Source organism: Tiliqua scincoides, chromosome 4 (genome assembly GCF_035046505.1).
Source record: "Tiliqua scincoides isolate rTilSci1 chromosome 4, rTilSci1.hap2, whole genome shotgun sequence".
Lineage (NCBI taxonomy): Eukaryota > Metazoa > Chordata > Lepidosauria > Squamata > Scincidae > Tiliqua > Tiliqua scincoides.
In genome coordinates this window covers 129,162,311-129,182,540 of record NC_089824.1, presented here as the reverse complement: position 1 = coordinate 129,182,540, position 20,230 = coordinate 129,162,311, and the positions used below count along the sequence as shown (strand labels likewise).

Sequence of the window (20,230 nt, the reverse complement as noted above, 5' to 3'; positions counted from 1 at the left end):
TTTATGTCTAGTCCCTGATTTGACATACATACCTTTGTAAGGACACCCAAAGACCATGGATATTGAAAACTGAGGCCTTGGGACTTGGTAGAAATCTTTGTGCCTTGTTTCCTACTGTTTTGCGGGGCAGGCAGGTGGAGAGTCTCAAATTCTGTATCTTTTGTAATAGAGTATTTTAGAAGGTATGCAGTGTTTCTCAGACTATGGATCAGGACCCACTAAGTGGGTCACAAGCCAATTTAAGGTGGGTTCCCATTCATTTCAATATTTTTATTTTGTTAGGCTTGATGCTACCATGGTCTGTGACTGCGTTTGGGGAAATGTTACAGACCTGTATTTTTAACAAGCTATGTATCTTCTTTTAACAATGTTAGTAAATGGTACTCTGGGTAAGTGTGGGTAGGATTGCAGCCTAGGATTGTTAAAAAAAAGTTTCCTGCTTGCTGATGTTATTTCCGGTCATGACATCCTTTCCGTTGGGTCCTGACAGATTCTCATTCTAAAAAATGGGTCCCAGTGCTAAATGTGTGAGAACCACTGTTCTAGTGGATACATTAACAAATCATAATAGATGTGCCATCCATACAGATCTTTCAGCTGCATCAGACAATTTATGTACTGTGCAGGTAGTTACCAACCAGACTGTGGGCGGCAATATTTCTTGTTCCTGGAAAGCACAGGTAAAAGATCCATTTTCTCTCCACCATGTTTACTTCTGTAATAGCCCATGTGAACTAGGCCCCAAGCTTAACTGGAAATGGCTGACCAGAAACAGGATGGGAAGCTATAGAGTATGTGATGAAAGTGTAAGAGGCCAGATTACAGAGGGAGCAGTGCCTGACATCTAGTTTCAGTATTACTTTTAATCTTTGATCTTGGTCTTCTTCCCAGGAGCTTTGAAGAGCTCATGGTCCATTTGAACGTCACAAACATCCTTTTGAAGTAGGTTAGGTTGAGAGAGTATGACAGTTCTGCTGTAACCCAGTGAATTTCCTGGTAGCAACTTATAGCTTTATGAACACTGTCACTCAGAACAATCACTTGTCAATCTATATGCAGCCATCATTTTCCAACTGGTCGCCTTCTAGAAACTGCCTGGTACTATGTCCTAAAATGTCCTATTTATTTGGTACTCTTCAGCTGCAAGACTAGAGGTGAAGCAAAATTTTGCGTAACCTAAACAACTTCCCAGAATTTGACATCTGAATGTTGACATCTGAATTTGACATCTGAAGTGCCAATGTACATCCCAAAAATGTAGACGTTAGCAAAAGCCTTGTTTAAATTAGGATAGTCTAATCTTTCTGGTGCAGCTAGTTTTCCCACAATTTGGAAATATAGATCTTGGTTGGAAGGTGTGGGAGACACTGTCCTGCTATAAAGGAAAAGGAGGGGAAAGTCAAACTTGAACAAGATCAATGCACAGAGCAAGTAGAAAACATGCAATTTCCAGCAAGGCCACTAGAGGGCAGCAACCCAAAGTTTATGTTGAAAGGTTCTGAAAAGTGGGGCAGGAATTGGAGCCATGGTGCTCCTTCACAGGCTGTGATGTCATGCTCAGGGTTCCAAGGATTGGTTGATCTCAGCCCTACACTGTTACAGCATGTTGGCCAAGGGGAGACTCATCAGGAAAACTACGGCAGGGGCCATGAAGCATATTAAGCAACGAAGCACGTATGTATTCCATTCTCAGCGTATCAGCTGTTTTCCCTGCAAGGGCTGCAGCAGGAGGCTTAGTTTATTTCTTGGTTGTGCATTAAGTAAATTACAAAATCAAATCATTTTCCAGCCAGGGGAGGGGTTTTTTTTAGGTGTAGGAGTTGAAGCACCAGATCCTTGCAAGAATTAAAAGTCTTTTCCTCCAAAAAGTGATTGTGGGTCTGTGGCATCTGATCTGTGCTCCTAGAAATCCCAATTAACCCATCACTTTAGTGCCATCCAGTTTGGTTTCTAATAATGATGGGAAATCAAGGCCCAGTGGTTTTGGTGGAGAAGTCCAATTAAGCATGCTTTTAGGGTTGTGATCGGGTAGATGAGAGCAGGACCAGCTCCCAAATCTTTAATCAAGTGCTGGAGCAACACTCCTTAGTAGTGATCGATCAGGCAGCTGTGTGCCCAAGTTTTTCCCACCTGCTTCAAGAATATATAACTTAGCCAGGTATAGTTAGTGTGACTCGGTTCCCAGTAAATCTGAAAGTCAGCATTTTAGTAATTTAGTGGTCTAGGGTGTGATCTGAGTGATGTATTTTTGTAATTATTGAAATTGCATTTTTAAAAAAAGATGTGATAGTGAGGAAAAAGGACAGGATAACGGTTGAGATGGTTTGTCTGCACAAGCATGAGAAGGTGAGTTTCTGTTCCATGTTGGGTTTCACATGGCTTCTGAAACCCAGAAGTGGAGCACAGTGAATACAAGACAAAAATGAGGAATTGACTTCATCATCTTCTCCCAGTATTTTCTGGTACAAATTTGAGAATATCAGCTTAAGGCAGGCTTGTAAATGCAGTAGTCACATGCCTAATTGTCTGAAAATAGCCTCCAGGTGACCTGGCAGAAAAGCTCTAGCAAATTGGAAGCTAACTAATTCCTGTTTTTGTTTTTGTTTTCTTTTGATTATGCCAAGGATGTTTGAGATGATCACATCTGGGCAGATAAACTAATAACACTGTTGTGGGCCAGTAACATTTATTGGCTACTTTGCAAGGCTGTTTTAAGGTCACTTGGGGCATAAATGACCTGAAATGCATTCTTTCCCTAAAATGCCCCTACTCAACCTAATTCAGCAAACAGCTTCCACTTTTTCATGTGAAAGCATAAAAATCCTTTTACTCCTGACATGGTACAGAAACATGAATGCTTTAACCAAGTTGGCTCCATTTTCCAGAGGGTAGAGTGTATTGGCTGCTATTTGTTGGTGCTCAACTGAGCCCGTCGCCTTTCCAAAACCTGTTTTCATCAGCAAAGAAGGGCTATGTCAGATGTGTTCGTTCCAAATAGTTATGATTGTGAAATACAATGACAGCTGGTGGCAACAGGATCTGGCACCCTGCACAATATAGACTGGCATGCTCTGCAAAGAAACAGGTTCTAAAAGAGCACATCAGTTCAGGAAAAAAAGAGGTTTTGGTTTTTTCTTCCACTGGGATTTGTATTTGGACCAACAGACAGACGTTTGCTTGGAATAATAAAGTACATCATGAGGTTTATTATCTCTGATTCACTGAAGACCCAATCCTATCCAACTTTCCAGTGCCAATGTAGCTACAATGCAGCCCTGATGTAAGAGAATGTTTGTTCCCTTACCTTGAGGAGGCTTCTGTGATTGCCATCCCCCCCCATTGCAGAATGCAGCAAATGGCCCATTGGCACAGGTACATCATTGCTGGAAAAATGGATAGGATTGGGCCCTAAGGCCCAATCTGGAGGTGGCTGAGGAACATTATGCAAAGCAGGCTTGCTTCCTGTTCCTGATTCAGCTGCTAGGCCTGGATGTGTGAATTTCTTTTTATGAGTGTAGAATATTTCCAATCAGCTGTTCCATTTTCCCTGGCAAACTGGTGGTGGTGGGCTCTCTAATAAAGTGCACACCCCGTTGGATTGTAGCCTTGATGTTTAAAATTTGATTTTTTTTTTCCAGAGTGCTCTTTTCACTTTTATAGGTACTGAACATTGACTGGACTGTGTCCTGCCTGGCCTCTTACCTATCACAACTTTGCGTTACCTGCCTTTTACCAGTTGATGTGTGCGTGGGTGGGTGGGTAGGGTTCAGGGCACACAGGGTTTCTTTGCCATTTATGCAAAAAGGCCTAGTGATTTCACACCTTGTAGCTTTTTAGGGGGGAAAAAACCCTTTATGTACAACCTGTCTAATTCCACTTGTTAAAAGTCACTCTTGCACAATCAGGTTCCGCACACCCTACTATGCATGTTGGAATACAAGTGAACTCAGATGTGTTCCAAGGAGTGACTCAGCTTCGCTTGGTGAAGAGAACACAAGCCCTTTTCTCTAAGGTATTTCAAACCAGTTTTACAGTCTCATAATCTTTGGCCATGTTTTAGGGACAAGAAAACAACAGGATTGACGGACTCCTGGGCCCTCTGGAATATTAGATTTTACAGAGATGACTCCATCCTACCACATAAATAGCAGGAAGTGTGTTTGCTAAAAAGTCACTAAATTGTCAGATATTTGTGGAAACGTATTTCCCTGTATCTGTGTACCTATTGCTCAGATCTTGTGAGATTAACTGGAGCCAATCAAAAGCAGTATTAGAGCAGAACAATCAACTTTTTAAAATGTGACAACCTCTTTATTGACCAGGCCTGATGTACATAACTGTAACTTGACCACCTGCCCTTTTCTGGTGAACAAAATAGTGCTGCATACAGGCTCCAGCTTTTCTAACTCAAGCCCACAGTTCTATCACTGAGCATTGGAACCATTAGCCTTGTGTATAGTATGGATTCAGGGATGGCCAGTGGGCTACCCATGCCCCCAATCTAACAAGAGCGTATGTTTATCACTGCCTGCAATTAGTAGTTAGTAGAAACAGAGACTAGCTACAGACCTCTGAACCTGTGTATACATCAGAAGAAACAAAAGCTGGGTCTTCTCACTTGTTAATATGATTGTGGCAGTTTGCAGTATATCTGCCATGTGGTGTCTTGCTTTAAACAAAACGCAACAAATAGGATGAGATTTTTGCTGTGTCATTGGTAAACTATGTTTGGCTGTCCAACAGGAATGCAGAAGACTATTGAGAAAGACATCTTTCAGAGCCAAAGACGACATGAAGAGCCTATTGCTTCTTCTCTTAGCAGCCTTTGGACTTTGCTGGACTCAGTACAAAACAAATCCCAAGCCCCTGAGGACGTCTATTGTCCATCTCTTTGAATGGCGCTGGGCAGACGTTGCTCTTGAATGTGAGCGTTATTTAGCACCAAATGGCTTTGCAGGAGTTCAGGTGAGTCCTCTCTTTTGTTTGGACACAGCAGAACAACTTTCCTAGGCAATTCCCTCATCCAGCCCGTTTGCACGCATACATCCACACCCTCCTCCCAACCATGCATATCAGGTATTTTATGAACCAGGTGCTCTTCAAGTAAGTCCAAGTGCTTGTAGGCTGTATTCATGCAGTCATTTCCTCTCCCCGTGACACACATGCTTTGATGAGGGAAAGGATCATGCAAATCCAATGCCCCCAGTTGTCGAGGGTCTGGTTCATATCATACACTATATGCATGATGGAGAAGACAGCCTGTGTCTACTCCTTCCACTCCCATATCAACGATCCCTGGCTAGGTGAGTGTGATGTGTGGACCAACTTTCTGTTTACAAGAACACAGTTGGCTTGAGGAGAGGCAATGGGTTAAATATTAAAAAGAAATTGGAAATAGAAGACTTTGGCTCTGACTTGAGCCACTCTGCTTAAATGAAAACTAACTAGCAGGTTTGCATGTACACTATACGAAGATGATAAAAAATAGTTGTCAGCGTAGGATTCTGTGTCCTGTATACAGTTGGTATATTAAGAGACTTGGTATAAGTTCGTTGGTTTGTTTATTTAAAAGCATATATACCCCACCTTTCAGTTAAACCTGAAGGTGGATGGCAACACATGTTAAAAACAGTATACTATCTATGTTGGTAAGGAAAGCTAGGGTTGGAGACCTTTCTTTTGTGTTGTGACTTTATTTTCTCCAAGTTAAGAGGCTGTTCAGATGTGCTGTGCATGAAAGGTGTGTGAACCACTCATGGAATTTTCCCAACGCAAATGAAAGATAGGTGAGCCTTCTCTTAAGCCAGCCAGCTAGACTGGCAACAAGCCAGAGAATGGAGCAGCTTCTGGAAGCTCACCTCTTCCTCTCTGCCTGAAAAGAACACTACTTGGGGAACCCAAGAAGCAGCTGCAGGCCAGAAGCCTAAGCAGCTCCTGAGTTGCTTTCTGATGTTACTGGAAACCTCCCTGGTGATAATTTTGATCTAAAGACCTCCTAAGAATGGAGTTGACCCTTTTGTCCTAGTGTGGCTCAAAAGGCTGAACCAAGAATCAGGGCTCAGCAGTTTGACCACTGTCCCTGCCAAGAGTTCTCCTTAGAGTTTTCAGTCTTGCTCGCCATATACAAGCCACTGCCTCTCAGCTTCTGCTTTCCTAGCTGTAATTTGGGGGGGGGGGGGACGGGACGGGACTGACCTTACAGGATTGTTGTAAAGATTTTGACACACATGAAGTGCTTTGCATAGTCAAGGTAATATATGGATGTTGTTATTATTTTGCTTCTGCAGAATGGTGGGGATCAGCTGGTTGTGGAAGCCCCCCCCCCCCTTTGAAAGTTAGGCTTACTCTCCCTCACTCCCCCCGTGGCCTGAATTATGGTGCCAAAATTGTGGTCACAAGAGCTAGAAATTTGCTTTTCAAATAACAAAAACTGAGACCTTCAAGAGGCCAAATCCTGAGTACCGGATCAGATTCTAAGCTTATGCAATTTTGACTGTGGAATACACACAGCCCTGTTTACTATTTTGAAAAAGTCATGGTCTTTCACGTCATACAATATGTTTTGTGACAGTTTCCAGATGAAAGAAAGGTAGGGCCTTCTGTATATTTAATTGCTGGACAGAGGAAGGAATTTCAGTGGCTGCTGCTTTTCTCAGCCCTGTGTGACAAGCAGCACCTGCCAAACGGCTGGTCAGCCCAAGCTGAAACCTGAGACCATCTCTATGGGCATACAATGAGGTAGAAGGAGTTGAAACGGAGTACAAACATTACACATTTCTCTGGTTTCCTGACTGCTTTGGTATTTTCATTTGTCATTATTGGTTTCAGTTGTTTTAAACGATTGTTGTATTTTGCCAGATTTTATGCTTGTAGGTGTGTGAATTTATATTATTTGTCGCATTACGTTTGTTGTGGATCCTTTTGGGGGCCAAAAGGCAGGATAAAAATCCTTAAATAAATACCTAAAATTTAACAACATAAACTGAACTTGAACAAAACCATCCACATGTTTTCATTAGTGTACCAGCCATTTAGAGATGATTGGTTAACAGTTAATCTAAGAAATTCAAGTAAACCATTTAGCTTAAAAATACATTGATCTTTTACTGAAACCTCTCTACAGATGCTTTCATTTCAGAAAGATTGAAGAAAATATGAGATAACTTTCAATTGAATAAATTGAATCGCACAGCCGTTCACAGTATTTTGAATGTATTTCTATCGCACAGCCGTTCACAGTGTTTTGAATATATTTCTATTCCCTGTTGAAATAGCTCATCAGAGGCAATACAGCCACTGAAAGTAAACAAGTGTGCCTTTAATTCGTCATCCCACTGATTTCAAATTGATCAGTGGGAGTCAGTCAGCCAAAGTTTCAGTTTGTTCATCTACTGATTAAAATGTGCAGCTCGAGTTTTCACACATGAAGTTTTAATGACTGAACTTTGCCAGAATTCTGATTTTTTTTGTTTGTGCCAACCAGTTCTTTTGGATAAGCTTTTGTTAAAATGTTCCCTTTGTGACCAAGGCCAAGTTTGAATATGTAGACAGGCATGAGCAGAGTCACCGTGAAAACAGTGACTGTTAAAGTCACTGGAAATTTGCCCTTCAGACAAATGCGGTTGACTGAATTTTCAGCACCTTGTAGCTAAAAACATCAGTGAATTGTAGAAAGGCTGCCATCCTAAATATGCTTACCTGGGTAAGTTCCAGTAAACTCTGTGAGGCTTACTTCTGGATAGACATGCATAGGGCTGTGCCGGGGTGGCCAAACTTGCTGAATGTAAGAGCCACACACAATAAACTTCAGATGTTTGAGAGCCACAAGAGAAATGTTAAGAAGCATTTCAATTCTTAAATGTATTTACTCACCATGAACATTAAACATGTGTTTTCATCCTGTGAACTCTGAGTTTATTCCCAGTAAATAATTATAAAGCTTGAAAATTTATTTACCATTTATGGCGCTCAGCATCTACAGGGAGTATCTGTTTTTGCTAACAAAAAAAATCCACTTTCCGACACCTCTGGGAGGTGTTCCAAGGCCCGGAGAAGCCACTGTAGCCTCCCTGGTCCTCAGAAAGCCTCCCAGATGCAACAGGAAGGTGCATCCCGGAAGTCAGGGACTTCCTCCCAGATAAAGAGCTTTAGGATTGCAGCCTAAGTTGATGCATAGTTATGGAAAAGAAGGTTTTAACTGTGCAATCTTGTGTTCTTTAGTAGAGTTGAAGGAAAAATCCTGAGTTAAAGTATCTGGCGGCTGGTGATAATCCAAAAAATTAACAGTGATGGTCATTACAAGTGACAGAAATTATGTAGAGTAATACTCGTTTAACATAAGCAATAACCTTTAGTACACTTCCATATTTTTTCATGTGAAATTGCAGCTATAAAATACATCTCATTCTTTGGGGCTGAACTATGACTTAAATTGGGCTCTCTGTGACCCCAATACCAGATTAACTGTCCTACATTTCACTAAGGGATGAGCAACAATATATTATAATTTTTTTTCTGAATCTATAGGTTTCTCCTCCAAATGAAAACCTTGTAGTTTCAAGTCCCTGGAGGCCATGGTGGGAACGATACCAGCCAGTCAGTTACAAGCTATGTTCACGTTCTGGAAATGAAACTGAATTTCAAGACATGGTGACCAGATGCAACAATGTTGGAGTAAGTCTCTCTTCTGACTTCAGCCTAGGGGTATAGTACGGATATAGCCTCGGATAACAGCTTCCAGGCCAAAGTAACTGTGTGTTGCACATCAAGTGGAAACATGTTTGTGTATTTGGCATTCTGTGATGAAATAGTTGACTCAGGGCCCAATCCTGTCCAACTTTCCAGCACTGGTGCAGCTGCCATGCAGCCCTGAGGTAAGGGAATATTTGTTCCCTTAACTTGAAGAGGCCTCTGTGATTGCCTCCCCACCAAAGGATCCAGTGCATGTCCTGGCACTGGAAAATTGGATAGGATTGGGCCCTCAACCTGTTATCACAGAAATTTTCAACCTTTTTCATCTCATAGCACACTGGTAAGGTACTAAAATTGTCAAGGCACACCATCAGTTTTTTGACAACTGGCAAGGCACATTGCACTGATAGCAGGGGCTTGCATCCCCCAGTGGCCTTAGTAACAAATGAGCCTTGCCCAAACTCTCACAGCACACCCACAGACCATTTGTGGCACACCAGTGTACCACGGCACGGTAGTTGAAAATGGCTGAGTTATCAGCTACAAATTAATCTTTATCTTCATGCTAGATTTAGACCAACCAAATCTGTTTCTTGCAGCATAATAATCTGGCTCTTCGAACTTCCTTGCTAAAACAAAATTAGTGGAACATGCTTTCTGTCAAAGGAATATTGCGGTTCCACGTGGCAGTTCAGTTCTTATAGGTTATAATCTATTAGGGGGCTCATATTATAATCAAGTGTGGTCCACCAAGTGGACAACTTTCTCTTTTTAGCAGACCTTTTCAACTTTGGGTCATCAGTCAAGGAATCCCTGAGCACTTTCAGCAGAGCCTGTTTGTTTCATTTTATATCTCTCCCACCCCCCCTTTTCAGAACTGGTTTTTATTAGATCTACATATTGTATTCAGGCTGTGTTTTTGTATTCAGATTAAGTTTTTCTCTCTGTAACTTTGACAGAGTGTGTGTGTGTGTGTGTGTGTGTGTGTGTGTGTGTGTGTGTGTGAAGTAAGCAAGCAAGCAAAGCTTTTGGGTAATTGACCTGAAATCAGCCCTGCAGTAGCCTGCTGTTTCTCTTCAGATCCTACTTTTGGCCAGATGAAAGTAACCCTGTGTTTGTTAAAAATGCTCCACTGTTAAGAAACAGAGACCTAGTTTATGCGTTATCACAGTGGTGTGGAGCTGCTTTCCCATGGTCCTACCCCATGCCAATCTAGGGGCATCCGTAAGTCACAGGGGTGGGGGGGTGATGGCATGGTTCTTTCCCAGACAAATGTTGCCTGGTCACCCAAGGACTTAAACATACTCCTGAGAAGGATGCCTATCATTTTGTGTGTGTAAGTGGGTCCTTCATACAGAGGTTACTGGTGTGTCATCAGGCGGGACTAGTGAGAAATGGCATCCTGATGCGGCAGTGTAGGAGTTGGATCAGAGTTGGCAGGTCTGGAACTCTTGGGAGGAGACTGGCAAGCCATAAATGCAGTTTGGTAGGAAAAGACAGGCACCATGGCCCCATCCAGTCTGTCCCCACTATGTGGATTGCCATTCCTCCCACGTGTACAACCTTCCACAGGTGGGAAGGCCTGGCAGGGCTTGAGGCGGTCAGTGGTGAAGTCATTCCACAGGTAGAGTAGCGCATGCTGAGGTGGGGAAAGATACTGCAGGCAAGTAGAATATTCCCCAAGTAAAATGCCATTTAAAAAATGTTTTCTATTTGTAGGACATTTACCTCAAAATGGCAGATGCAAGGGATGGCACCCGGATGCAGGTCTCTTGTTGTCTTATGTGCTCCCTGAGGCATTTGGCGGGCCACTTTGAGATACAGGAAGCTGGACTAGATGGGTCTATGGCCTGATCCAGTGGGGCTGTTCTTATGTTCCCTGGTTCCAGAAAGTCCTACTGATAATCAGAAAAAGCAAATGCATTGGCTTCAAGGAGTGATCACAATTGTGTGAAGTACGAAGAGCTGCTTTCAGTCAAAAGAGATGGGGGGAGAGACTAGGATGACGTGACACGAGAACACTTCGTTGTTATTACTGATATTAACACTCTTCTCTTTAACAGGTTTACATTTATGTGGATACTGTCATCAACCACATGTGTGGCTCCGGGGCTGGCTCTGGCTATCGTGGCACTTGCGGGAGCTATTTCAATGCAGAGACCTGCACTTTCCCTGCTATCCCATACTCGAGCATTGATTTCAATGACAGGATATGTAAAACACCCAGTGGAGATATTGAAAATTACAGTGATCCCATTCAGGTAAATGTTAACAATATTGTTCCTGCGCATATTTGCTGTAAGGAATGCCATGAATATCCACTCTTGAAGAAAAAATATTATATTGGTAGTTTTACATAATTACCTCAAAGAGGCAACCGGTTTGTGAATATTGTTATTATATCTATTATATTATATCAAACTGTATTGGCTTCTGCCTTTCCATTGGACCATTTCAGCGATGTGGAGAGGGGGGATTTGCTGCATGGGTAACAGCCTATCCTCCATACCTACTTTACCTAGGCTTCATGCACTGGAGAGGACACTCTGTTCCAGAACCACCATTCAGAGCACAATACCATAGTCTTCCAAGACTGAAGGATGCCAAGAATATTATATCTGCATGGGGAAAACCAGCATCTTACGGCCCAATCCTATGGGTTGCTGTCCATTGTAAAAGCACTGTAAAGCACTTTTCAATGACTTTAGAGTAAGGAGTGCTGGCAATAACATCTGTGCCATCCAGCCAGCGCTATATCCAGTCCTGCAGCCATTGCAACAGATATGTTCTGCGCCAGGCAGGATGAGGGTGGGGAGGAGGTTAACAGGGCGAGGGCAGAATGGGGTGGAGCTTGTCCAGGAGGGGGCAAAGTCAGTGGAGGAGGCCTCTGACATATCCTAACCCTTGTCCCGGGCCTAAAAGCCCTCTATGGGGCTTCTCAGACTTGCGCCGGCATTTGATGCAGAACTTGAACATGAGACATTAAACTGTGGAGACTTCTTGTTCAATTTCAGCGCTAGATACAGCATGGGCCGTGCAGCCCTGCTGTGCCAATGCTGAATAGGATTGGGCTGCCCATTTTGCAGGCTGTTGCATTACAATTATTCAGATCACAATTATTTTGTCCTTCTGCCTGTTCTTCTGAATGTGATTTCCCGTTAAGCCAGGTTCACATGCAGTTGCTGACAGTTCATCAGATCTGGGCCTGCACTTTTGAATAGGGAATATGACGTACAGTTGCAGGTAATAAACATGCAACAGTATTTGAGAGCTACTTTGCAAAAATCACATAACCACTTTGGGAAGTGAGCATGTCAAATTTCTACCAGTCCGGCGCATGGATGGTGGAAGTATTCCTAAACATAAAGAGATGGATTCACCCATTTTGAGTGTCCGAATCCACACAGTGAGATGTTCTTGCACAGCAGTTTGCCACACGCCTTCATGGCATCGCAAGCATTGGAGGAGCTTGTTTGAGGTGTGAATAAAACATGTTGCAGCTACATTTAGCATTCCCTATGGAGCCTGTGACCAAAAGGAATGAATTCAACAGCCTCTATGTTATCTGTGCCTGTGTTAGGCCCTAAGCCAGTGCAGGTGGGTGGCTTGCAGTGTTTCCTTTGGGTAGGTGCAACCTTTCTCTGAGCCAGAACAAACATGACATTTCTCTTTCTGACACAGTTGCATGCATTTTACTTTCAAAACTGATGCAGTATCAAAGTATAATAAAAACCATCTAATGATGACCTAGTATAGGCTATTTAACACACATGATCCTGTTGCTGTGTGCATTGATTTTATTATTACTCAGTGTATGACTTGCATTTGAATATGTGGGTTAAAGGTTTCTGTTCAAAGTGATGAAGTGAGGTATGTTTGATCTGAGATAGCTCATTAATACACCCTATGTTGAGTCACTCTGTATTGCAGTCATCAAAGGGTAGGATGGGTTCATATGTAAAGGGGGTCCCCGTATCTATGTATCCTATGTCTGCAGATTGGTTCTGCAGGTCCCCCCCGTATGCACCCCCTTTGGAGACAAGGGGAGCAGATCTCCCCTCGCCTCTGGAGGGCGAAGGGAGGCACTCACCCCTATCCATAGTTTCACTTAAATGTGGGGAGTTCTGGAATGGAAACCCTACGGATACAGGGGCACACCTGTACATGCTTATGTTTTGCTCAGTCTGTTCAGTAAATACATTTTTTCTTCTTTTTTAAAGTTTTATTGGCTGGCTGTATTTATTTATTTATTTGATGAATGTTTAGCTTATCTTTCCCCTGATGAAGGCACTCATGGCAGATTCCATTATTTAAAACGACAGAACATTGAAAACAGTAGAACATAGATTGATTTATGTTTCAGAAGTATGCTGGGTTTTTTTTTTAAAAATTGATGAAATGGTTTTGTGTGAATCAGAGGGCAACTGTCACCAAGTTAGCATGCTTATGTTTTGGCAACTGAATCCATGGCTCTTTTCCTGCCTATGCAGGTTCGAAACTGTCGTCTGTCTGGTCTAGTTGACCTTATGCAAAGGAGGGATTACGTGCGTTCAAAAATAGCTGAATACATGAACCACCTGATTGAGATTGGTGTTGCTGGGTTTCGAATTGATGCTTCTAAGCACATGTGGCCCGAGGACATAAATGCTATTTTAGCCAAAGTAAATAATCTAAACACACAATGGTTCAGCAAAGGCTCACGACCTTTCGTCTATCAAGAGGTAAATGTTTTGTACAATGCTATTGGTCTGGTCTTGCTGTAGGTCTGGATGGAAGTCCTGCAACGACCTCTTCCCAGTTGTTATCCCCCATTTATATGCTTACATCTGGTTCTTTTCTTTTCAGTGCTAAATTTTGCACCTATTCACTGTAGGCAACTTGGTAGTTTCTTTTTCCAGTTACTTTCAGTGGAAACCACTCTGGGAGCATCATCAAGAGAAGTGGGGAACAAATCCCTGAAAGAAAGATTTAGCAGAAGCTGAAACTATGGATGTCTTGAAGACCAGCTACTCCTGTATAATTTTCCCACTATTAAGATCTTCTGGGGAGGCTCCAATATGCCTGCCAATGCCATTGACGTAGTTGGCAAATGTGACAGTCAGAGCCTTACCTGTGACAACACCTAGACTGAACTGTACACCTAGTTATTACATTGTTCATACCAGTCTGTAATTTCAGAAGTGTGAGATGCTAGAGAGTTCCTTTGAGCCGGACATGTCCTAATCTCAGTTGCACGGGGTAGGCATTATTATTCAGGGATTATGGCAAAACAGGTCTTTTCTTTATATTACCTCACATGTTTATGGGATGGGTCATTAAGGCAGGTTCTGGGGCTGTTGGCAAATCATGGCTTCAGACAACCTCTGGCCACCAGAAATAAATGCATCAAGCAATGACTATACCAAGAATGAGCTATACAGTACTGGCAGTTGTTGTAGCTAGCATCTTGCTGGCTGTGGATATTGGCCTGTCTGCTACAACTTAGCACTTTCCATTTGCAAAGGGTCTTATGACCCATTTACCATCCTGACCACTTGGGTAGGACTACTGCTGTTCCCATTTTATCACTGGAGAACTGAGGCTGGTGGTGAACCTTACTCAGAATAGATCCTACATAATGAAACTATGGCAAAAGTGAGATTTTAACCCAAGTCTTTCCAAGTCAAAGCCTACTGGACAGGTCCAAAGTTCCTGAAATTGTAGCCATAATAACATGTTTCTCTAGGTATGTTGGAAATAGGTTGACGTTGATAGAACTAGTTATGATGAAGTATGCACTCCAAAATCCACCAAAATCTAATTCAGCATGCTGGCTTTTTCTGAAATAGTCTTACACCTATCCACGTTACTAGTTTTTTGGCAAATTGAAATCAATGTCATTATCCTTTCTCTGTCTTCCCATGACTTTTCCTAGGTAATTGACTTGGGTGATGAACCAATCCACAGCTCGGAATACTTCAGAAATGGTCGAGTGACTGAGTTCAAGTACGGTGCACAACTTGGGACTGTCTTCCGCAAATGGAACAGAGAAAAGATGGCAAATCTAAAGTAAGTTGACTTTAGGCACATCTTGGACCAGAGGTCCAAATGTGGAGGACTAGATATAGAACCCTCTGGGCAAATGCTGACCAAATGCTGCAGGTGCGTTATGTGCAAAAGAAAAAAAAGTCCAGTGATCTGCAGGAGGCATAGGGTTGGGGCACAGAGGTGTTCCCCTGGGTTTCTCAGTCCGTATTCAGAAGGGCTGGATTGTGATCCATCTTTTAATATAGTTGCTAAAACAATCTGTACATTGAAATATAAAGCATGTTTTGATAACTTCTTTACATTTTAGGAGCTGGGGAGAAAACTGGAGTTTGATACCTTCTGACAAAGCCATTGTCTTTATAGATAACCATGATAACCAGAGGGGACATGGCGCTGGTGGAGCTTCCATTCTCACCTTCTGGGACCCCAGGTAAGGAACCTCATTTATCAGACAAGGCTGTGATGTGTCTTGTGTGAGAATTTTCAAGCATCTCCGACCTCCCTAGATCAAGAAAAATATTTTCAAATATTTTCAGCAAAAGTAACCAATACAAAATAAAAAGGATGCAGATTGCTTATGTGGCAGCCTTTACTCCTGCCCTGTTGCAAGAATTCACCAACCATTTTTCCAATTGTGATGGCACCCACCACAGAGTCTCCCTGGAGCAGTTCTCAGACTGTGGGTCGAGACCCACTAAGTGGATTGTGAGCCAATTTCAGGTGGCTCCCCATTCATTTCAATATTTTATTTTGAATATATTAGACTTGATGCTACCATGGCATGTGACTGCATTTGGGGAAATGTTATAGACATGTACTTTTAACAAACTATGTATGTGCTTTTAACAATGATGGTAAATGGGACTTACTCCTGGATAAGTGTGGGTAGGATTGCAGACTAGGATTGTTAGAAATGTTCCTGCTTAATGATGTCACTTCCAGTCATGACATCACTTCTGGTGGCTTCCGACAGATTCTCATTCTAAAAAGTGAGGCCCGGTGCTAAACATGTGAGAACTACTGCCCTAGAGGATATGTGCAGACAAGCCATTCATGAATCTCTGTGTATAGAAGCAGGCTTCAGATTGTAGATTCCTTAACTGGGAATCCCCTTGAGGTGCATGGTCACAGGCAGCCAATATCAATCCATGGTATCTGGATTAGATGGGGATGCACCTTTCCACCTCTCCTGCATCCCAGCTGCAGTTTGTGGCCATTAGTTCCATGCGCTATCTGTAACAGGGCCATGATGTAAATAATCCCTATATAAATATTTGGCAAACGTATTTTTCTCATCCATTTTCCAGACTCTATAAAATGGCAGTTAGCTTTATGCTTGCTCATCCCTATGGATTTACACGAATAATGTCAAGCTACTGGTGGCCAAGATTTATCCAGGATGGAAAGGTAAGTTTCTGCCTGCTCACAGCAACTCTCTGGCTATTTGTTGATTTTATCTATAAGGAATTGTGTATTAAGGGTTAGGGCGGATACCAACATTTTGAAAAATGACTGAAGTGAGTACGATTTCTAATATTTTAGTCTTGAGAAAGGCAGTTTTGCCTAAGTTCTGCTGAAATTATTGGGTCAAGTTAGGGCCCAATCCTATCCAATTTTCCAACACTGGTACTGCTGTGTCAAAGGGGTATGCACTGCTTCCTATGATGGGGAGGCAGTCATAGAAGCCGCCTCAAGGTATGGGAACATTTGTTCCGATACTTCAGGGCTGCATTGAGGTTGCACCGGTGCTGGAAAGTTGGATAGGATTGGGCCCTAAGTCACACTAACTGAAGTTCTCTTGGGTTCAGATTCTATCTAACTTTTCAGCACTGATACAGCCATGCCAATGGGGCAGGCACTGTATCCTGCAGTAGGAGGGCAGTCACAGTGGCCTCCTCAAGGTAAGGAGATGTTTGTTTCCTTACCTCAGGGCTACACTGTGGATGCATCAGCACTGAAAAGTTGGACAGGATTGGGCCCTTTGATCACAGTGGGACTTACTGGTAATAATAGTAATAATAATAACTTTATTTCTACCCCGCCTTTCTCCCTGAAGGGACTCAAGGCGGCTTACAACATATTAAAAACAATTTAATAAACAAATAAAAACATATTAACACATACTAAAAACAGCAGTCAGAGTAAAAAAAAATAGGTAAAAAGAGCATAGAGCAGCAGCAAGTCATAAAAGAATCAGGCCTGTAAAAAAATATTAAAAGATGTTAAAAAGATGTTAAAAGGCCAAGAACTTAGAAGGCCTGTTTAAACAGAAGGGTCTTCAGGCCTTGCCGAAAGGTCTCAAGAGAGGGAGCCATTCTTAAGTCAAGGGGAAGGGAGTTCCATAGCATTGGTGCCACTACTGAGAAGGCCCTATTTCTTGCAGCCGCCCCACGTACCTCCCTAGGCGGCGGCACTTGTAAAAAGGCCTTCTCTGATGACCTGAGAGGGCGAGCCGGATTGTACGGGAGCAGGCGATCTCTGAGATACCCTGAGTGTAATTGTAACAAACACTCACTGGGTTGAGCCCATTGATTGCAAAGAGTTCTAAGTCACAAAACATGTGTCTACATAAAAAGTGTACTTATCTTCCCCAAGAAGGTAAGAGTGAGACTTTGGCAAATCTCTTGGGAAGGAAAGGACATTCTACTGGTGTGACTTCTGCATATGGCTTGTTCCCGATGCCTGAGGCAGTCATGTGACCGACTGACGTGTGATGTGTTTCAGTAGATGGTTGGCTAATGTTCAGCAGCTTCATGAAAAAAATATATATAATCCACTATGGTCACATTTCTTATTGGGTAATATCTTTAATTTCATATGTCATAACAAGGATTTTAATGACTGGGTTGGCCCACCAAGCAACAGTGATGGATCAATTAAACCTCTTACAATTAATGCAAATGGCACTTGTGGCAATGGCTGGATCTGTGAACATCGGTGGCATCAAATAAGGTAAGGAATGGGGGAAATTACTGACACTAGTAAAGGTTTGCTGAGAGTAAGTCTGTTACTCTGCTGAGAGTAAGTCTGTAAGTCTGCTGAGAGTAGGAAAACAGTATGGCTGTTTTCACAAGAAGGCAGATACAATTGAATTCATGTTGATTCACTTGTGTCATTTCCAGAAACATGGTGACATTCCGAAATGTTGTATACGGTCAGCCTCTTGCATGGTGGTGGGACAACAATGGCAATCAAGTGGCATTTGGACGTGATGGCAAAGGATTTATAGTTTTTAATAACGATGACAGGTATGTTTTCATACGAATGAATGAGATGAGAAAATAAGTGTAGCTATTCAGAATAATCTATGCGTGCCATTAGATGGTTGAGTGCCTATTAGTTTGTATGGGGCCATCAAGATAATGGTTTCTACATACTTGGCAAGCTCCCCAGATTTGAAGAAATAGATAAGTTTTTAAATTAAAAGAAAGGGAAAAGTGAGTCAAAGGTTCTTTCCTGGGAATTTTGAGCTCAGACTTTTTTCGTGTGGGAAAGGGGGAAGAATGTGGTAGAACATTTCAAAAAGTTGCCATGGAGTTGCAGGATATCAGCACTGCTGCTGTCTCTTTGACCATGCTGCTCTCTGTCTCTTTGACCCTGGAATCCTTGGATAAATGGGTAATTGGTCCTCTAATAAATTACCATCAAGTATTCTCCACCACTTCAGGAGATGATGTTCATTGCTGTGTTAGATGTCCAGCCCATATAAGTGCTAAGCAATGTGTGATCACATAATAAACCATTTGTCATAGGATAGGTGCACTAACTTTTAAATGAATCTGGAAGCAAGTGATTTAGACATTTGCCCAGGTGCAGAGCAGTAATCCGAGCATCGTCATGTAACCCCAATAGATGATGTGTCTTCAATAAAGAGAAACGTCTTTGTTTTTTGTACAGGAACTTGTCGGTAATCCTACCAACTGGCCTTCCTGCTGGCATTTACTGTGATGTTATTTCAGGAAGAAAAGAAAGCAACCTGTGCACTGGAATTCAAATCCACGTTGTTTCGAATGGCGCTGCTTATTTTCAGATTAGCAGCCAAGCTGAAGATCCATTCATTGCAATTCATGTTGAAGCTCGATTGTAATCCACACTGAATGTTCATCTCCCTTGTTTGTTTTTTAGTGTGTTTGCTTTTGATTCAGCTTTATAAGTTTTCTATCTGTCACAATAAACTTCGTTTGTGACAAAGCTCACTTGTTTCTTTTATTAATACACTTTTCCCTCTTTCATCAGTATGTTCACTATAAGGATTTTCATTTATCCATACTGCGCGTATTAAGACTATCCCTCTTTATCCATACCAAGTTGTTCAATCAGGAGTCCAGGAAAGGTGATGGGGGGAAGGACCAAGTCCCTCATGGAATCATGATCTACCTCCCATTTTACCCAGTGGGTAGACCTTTCCTCTGCTTTGAGCTCTGGCAGCAGAGAAGGGGATAAATTTGCCTTGCGTACCCAGAAAGGAGTTCTACTGAGGTTGGATTGAATTTCAGTTTCTCCCCCAGGAGGTCATAGGTCCAGAAGGCTCCGTTTCTGAGGTGTGCTCTTAAAGTGTTCAGTGGATGTGCTCTACACTACAGGAACCTCAGGACTGAGTGCAGCTCAGGAAAAGGCACTCTCCCTTGTGTGAGATGCACTATCTTATGGCTAGCATGGCCCCCATGCTTTCAAGGCACGTGCATTACACCCTCCCTTTTACAGTGTGCATCTGTTTTTGTGCTGTGTTTTTACAAATTACTGTGAATATTGGGTTCTAAAAAAGAACAAGAAAAAAATGGGAAAAGTAGAAAAACAACCAAAATGTAAGGGAGTCACTCTGGGTTTGCAACTAAAGCTTGAGATGCTAAACCTCATGGGATGCTAGAATTTCTGAATATCCTAAAGGTTTTCATCATTGACTTTAAAACTTTATTGATGAAGTATAATGTTATTTTAATTGTTGTTCATTTGACAGGGGGAAGAGCAACTGTCCCTCTTCAGCCCAGAATACTTCCTTTCCAGTGGCTGTTGCTGGTGTCTCCTCTGCATCTTGTTTTTAGAGTGTGAGCTCTTCTGGGACAAGAAACCATCTTTTTCCTTTGTTTGCTCTGTGAATCACTCTGAAAACTTTTGGTTTGTTCATTTTAAAACAGAATATAAAATATTTTCAATAATTAAAAAAAGCAATGCATAAGAACATAAGAACAGTCCCACTGGATCAGGCCATAGGCCCATCTAGTCCAGCTTCCTGTATCTCACAGTGGCCCACCAAATGCCCCAGGGAGCACACCTGATAACAAGAGACCTGCATCCTGGTGCCCTCCCTTGCATAGGCATTCTGACATAGCCCATTTCTAAAATCAGGAGGTTGTATCATGGCTTGTAACCCATAATGGATTTTTCCTCCAGAAACTTGTCCAATCCCCTTTTAAAGGCATCCTGGCTAGATGACGGCACCACATCCTGTGGAAAGGAGTTCCACAGACCAACCACACGCTGAGTAAAGAAATATTTTCTTTTGTCTGCCCTA

At 42.3% G+C, this 20,230-nt stretch overlaps 1 protein-coding gene across 2 annotated transcripts; it reads left to right on the top strand.

The window, feature by feature from the left end:
• Positions 1-1,605: 1,605 nt before the first annotated feature.
• On the top strand, positions 1,606-18,880 carry LOC136647782 (pancreatic alpha-amylase-like). Of its 2 annotated transcripts, XM_066623546.1 has the most exons (12): positions 1,606-1,674; positions 3,906-4,012; positions 4,744-4,965; positions 8,527-8,673; positions 10,755-10,952; positions 13,182-13,412; positions 14,606-14,739; positions 15,026-15,148; positions 16,026-16,125; positions 17,549-17,670; positions 17,841-17,966; positions 18,616-18,880. In XM_066623546.1, exons 2-12 carry the CDS (start codon positions 3,923-3,925, stop codon positions 18,803-18,805), a joined length of 1,683 nt encoding a protein of 560 aa, XP_066479643.1. In that variant the 5' UTR covers positions 1,606-1,674; positions 3,906-3,922; the 3' UTR covers positions 18,806-18,880. The 2 variants fall into 2 exon arrangements, with proteins under 2 accessions (XP_066479643.1, XP_066479644.1); XM_066623547.1 differs by lacking the exon at positions 13,182-13,412.
• The last annotated feature ends 1,350 nt before the right edge of the window (positions 18,881-20,230 follow it).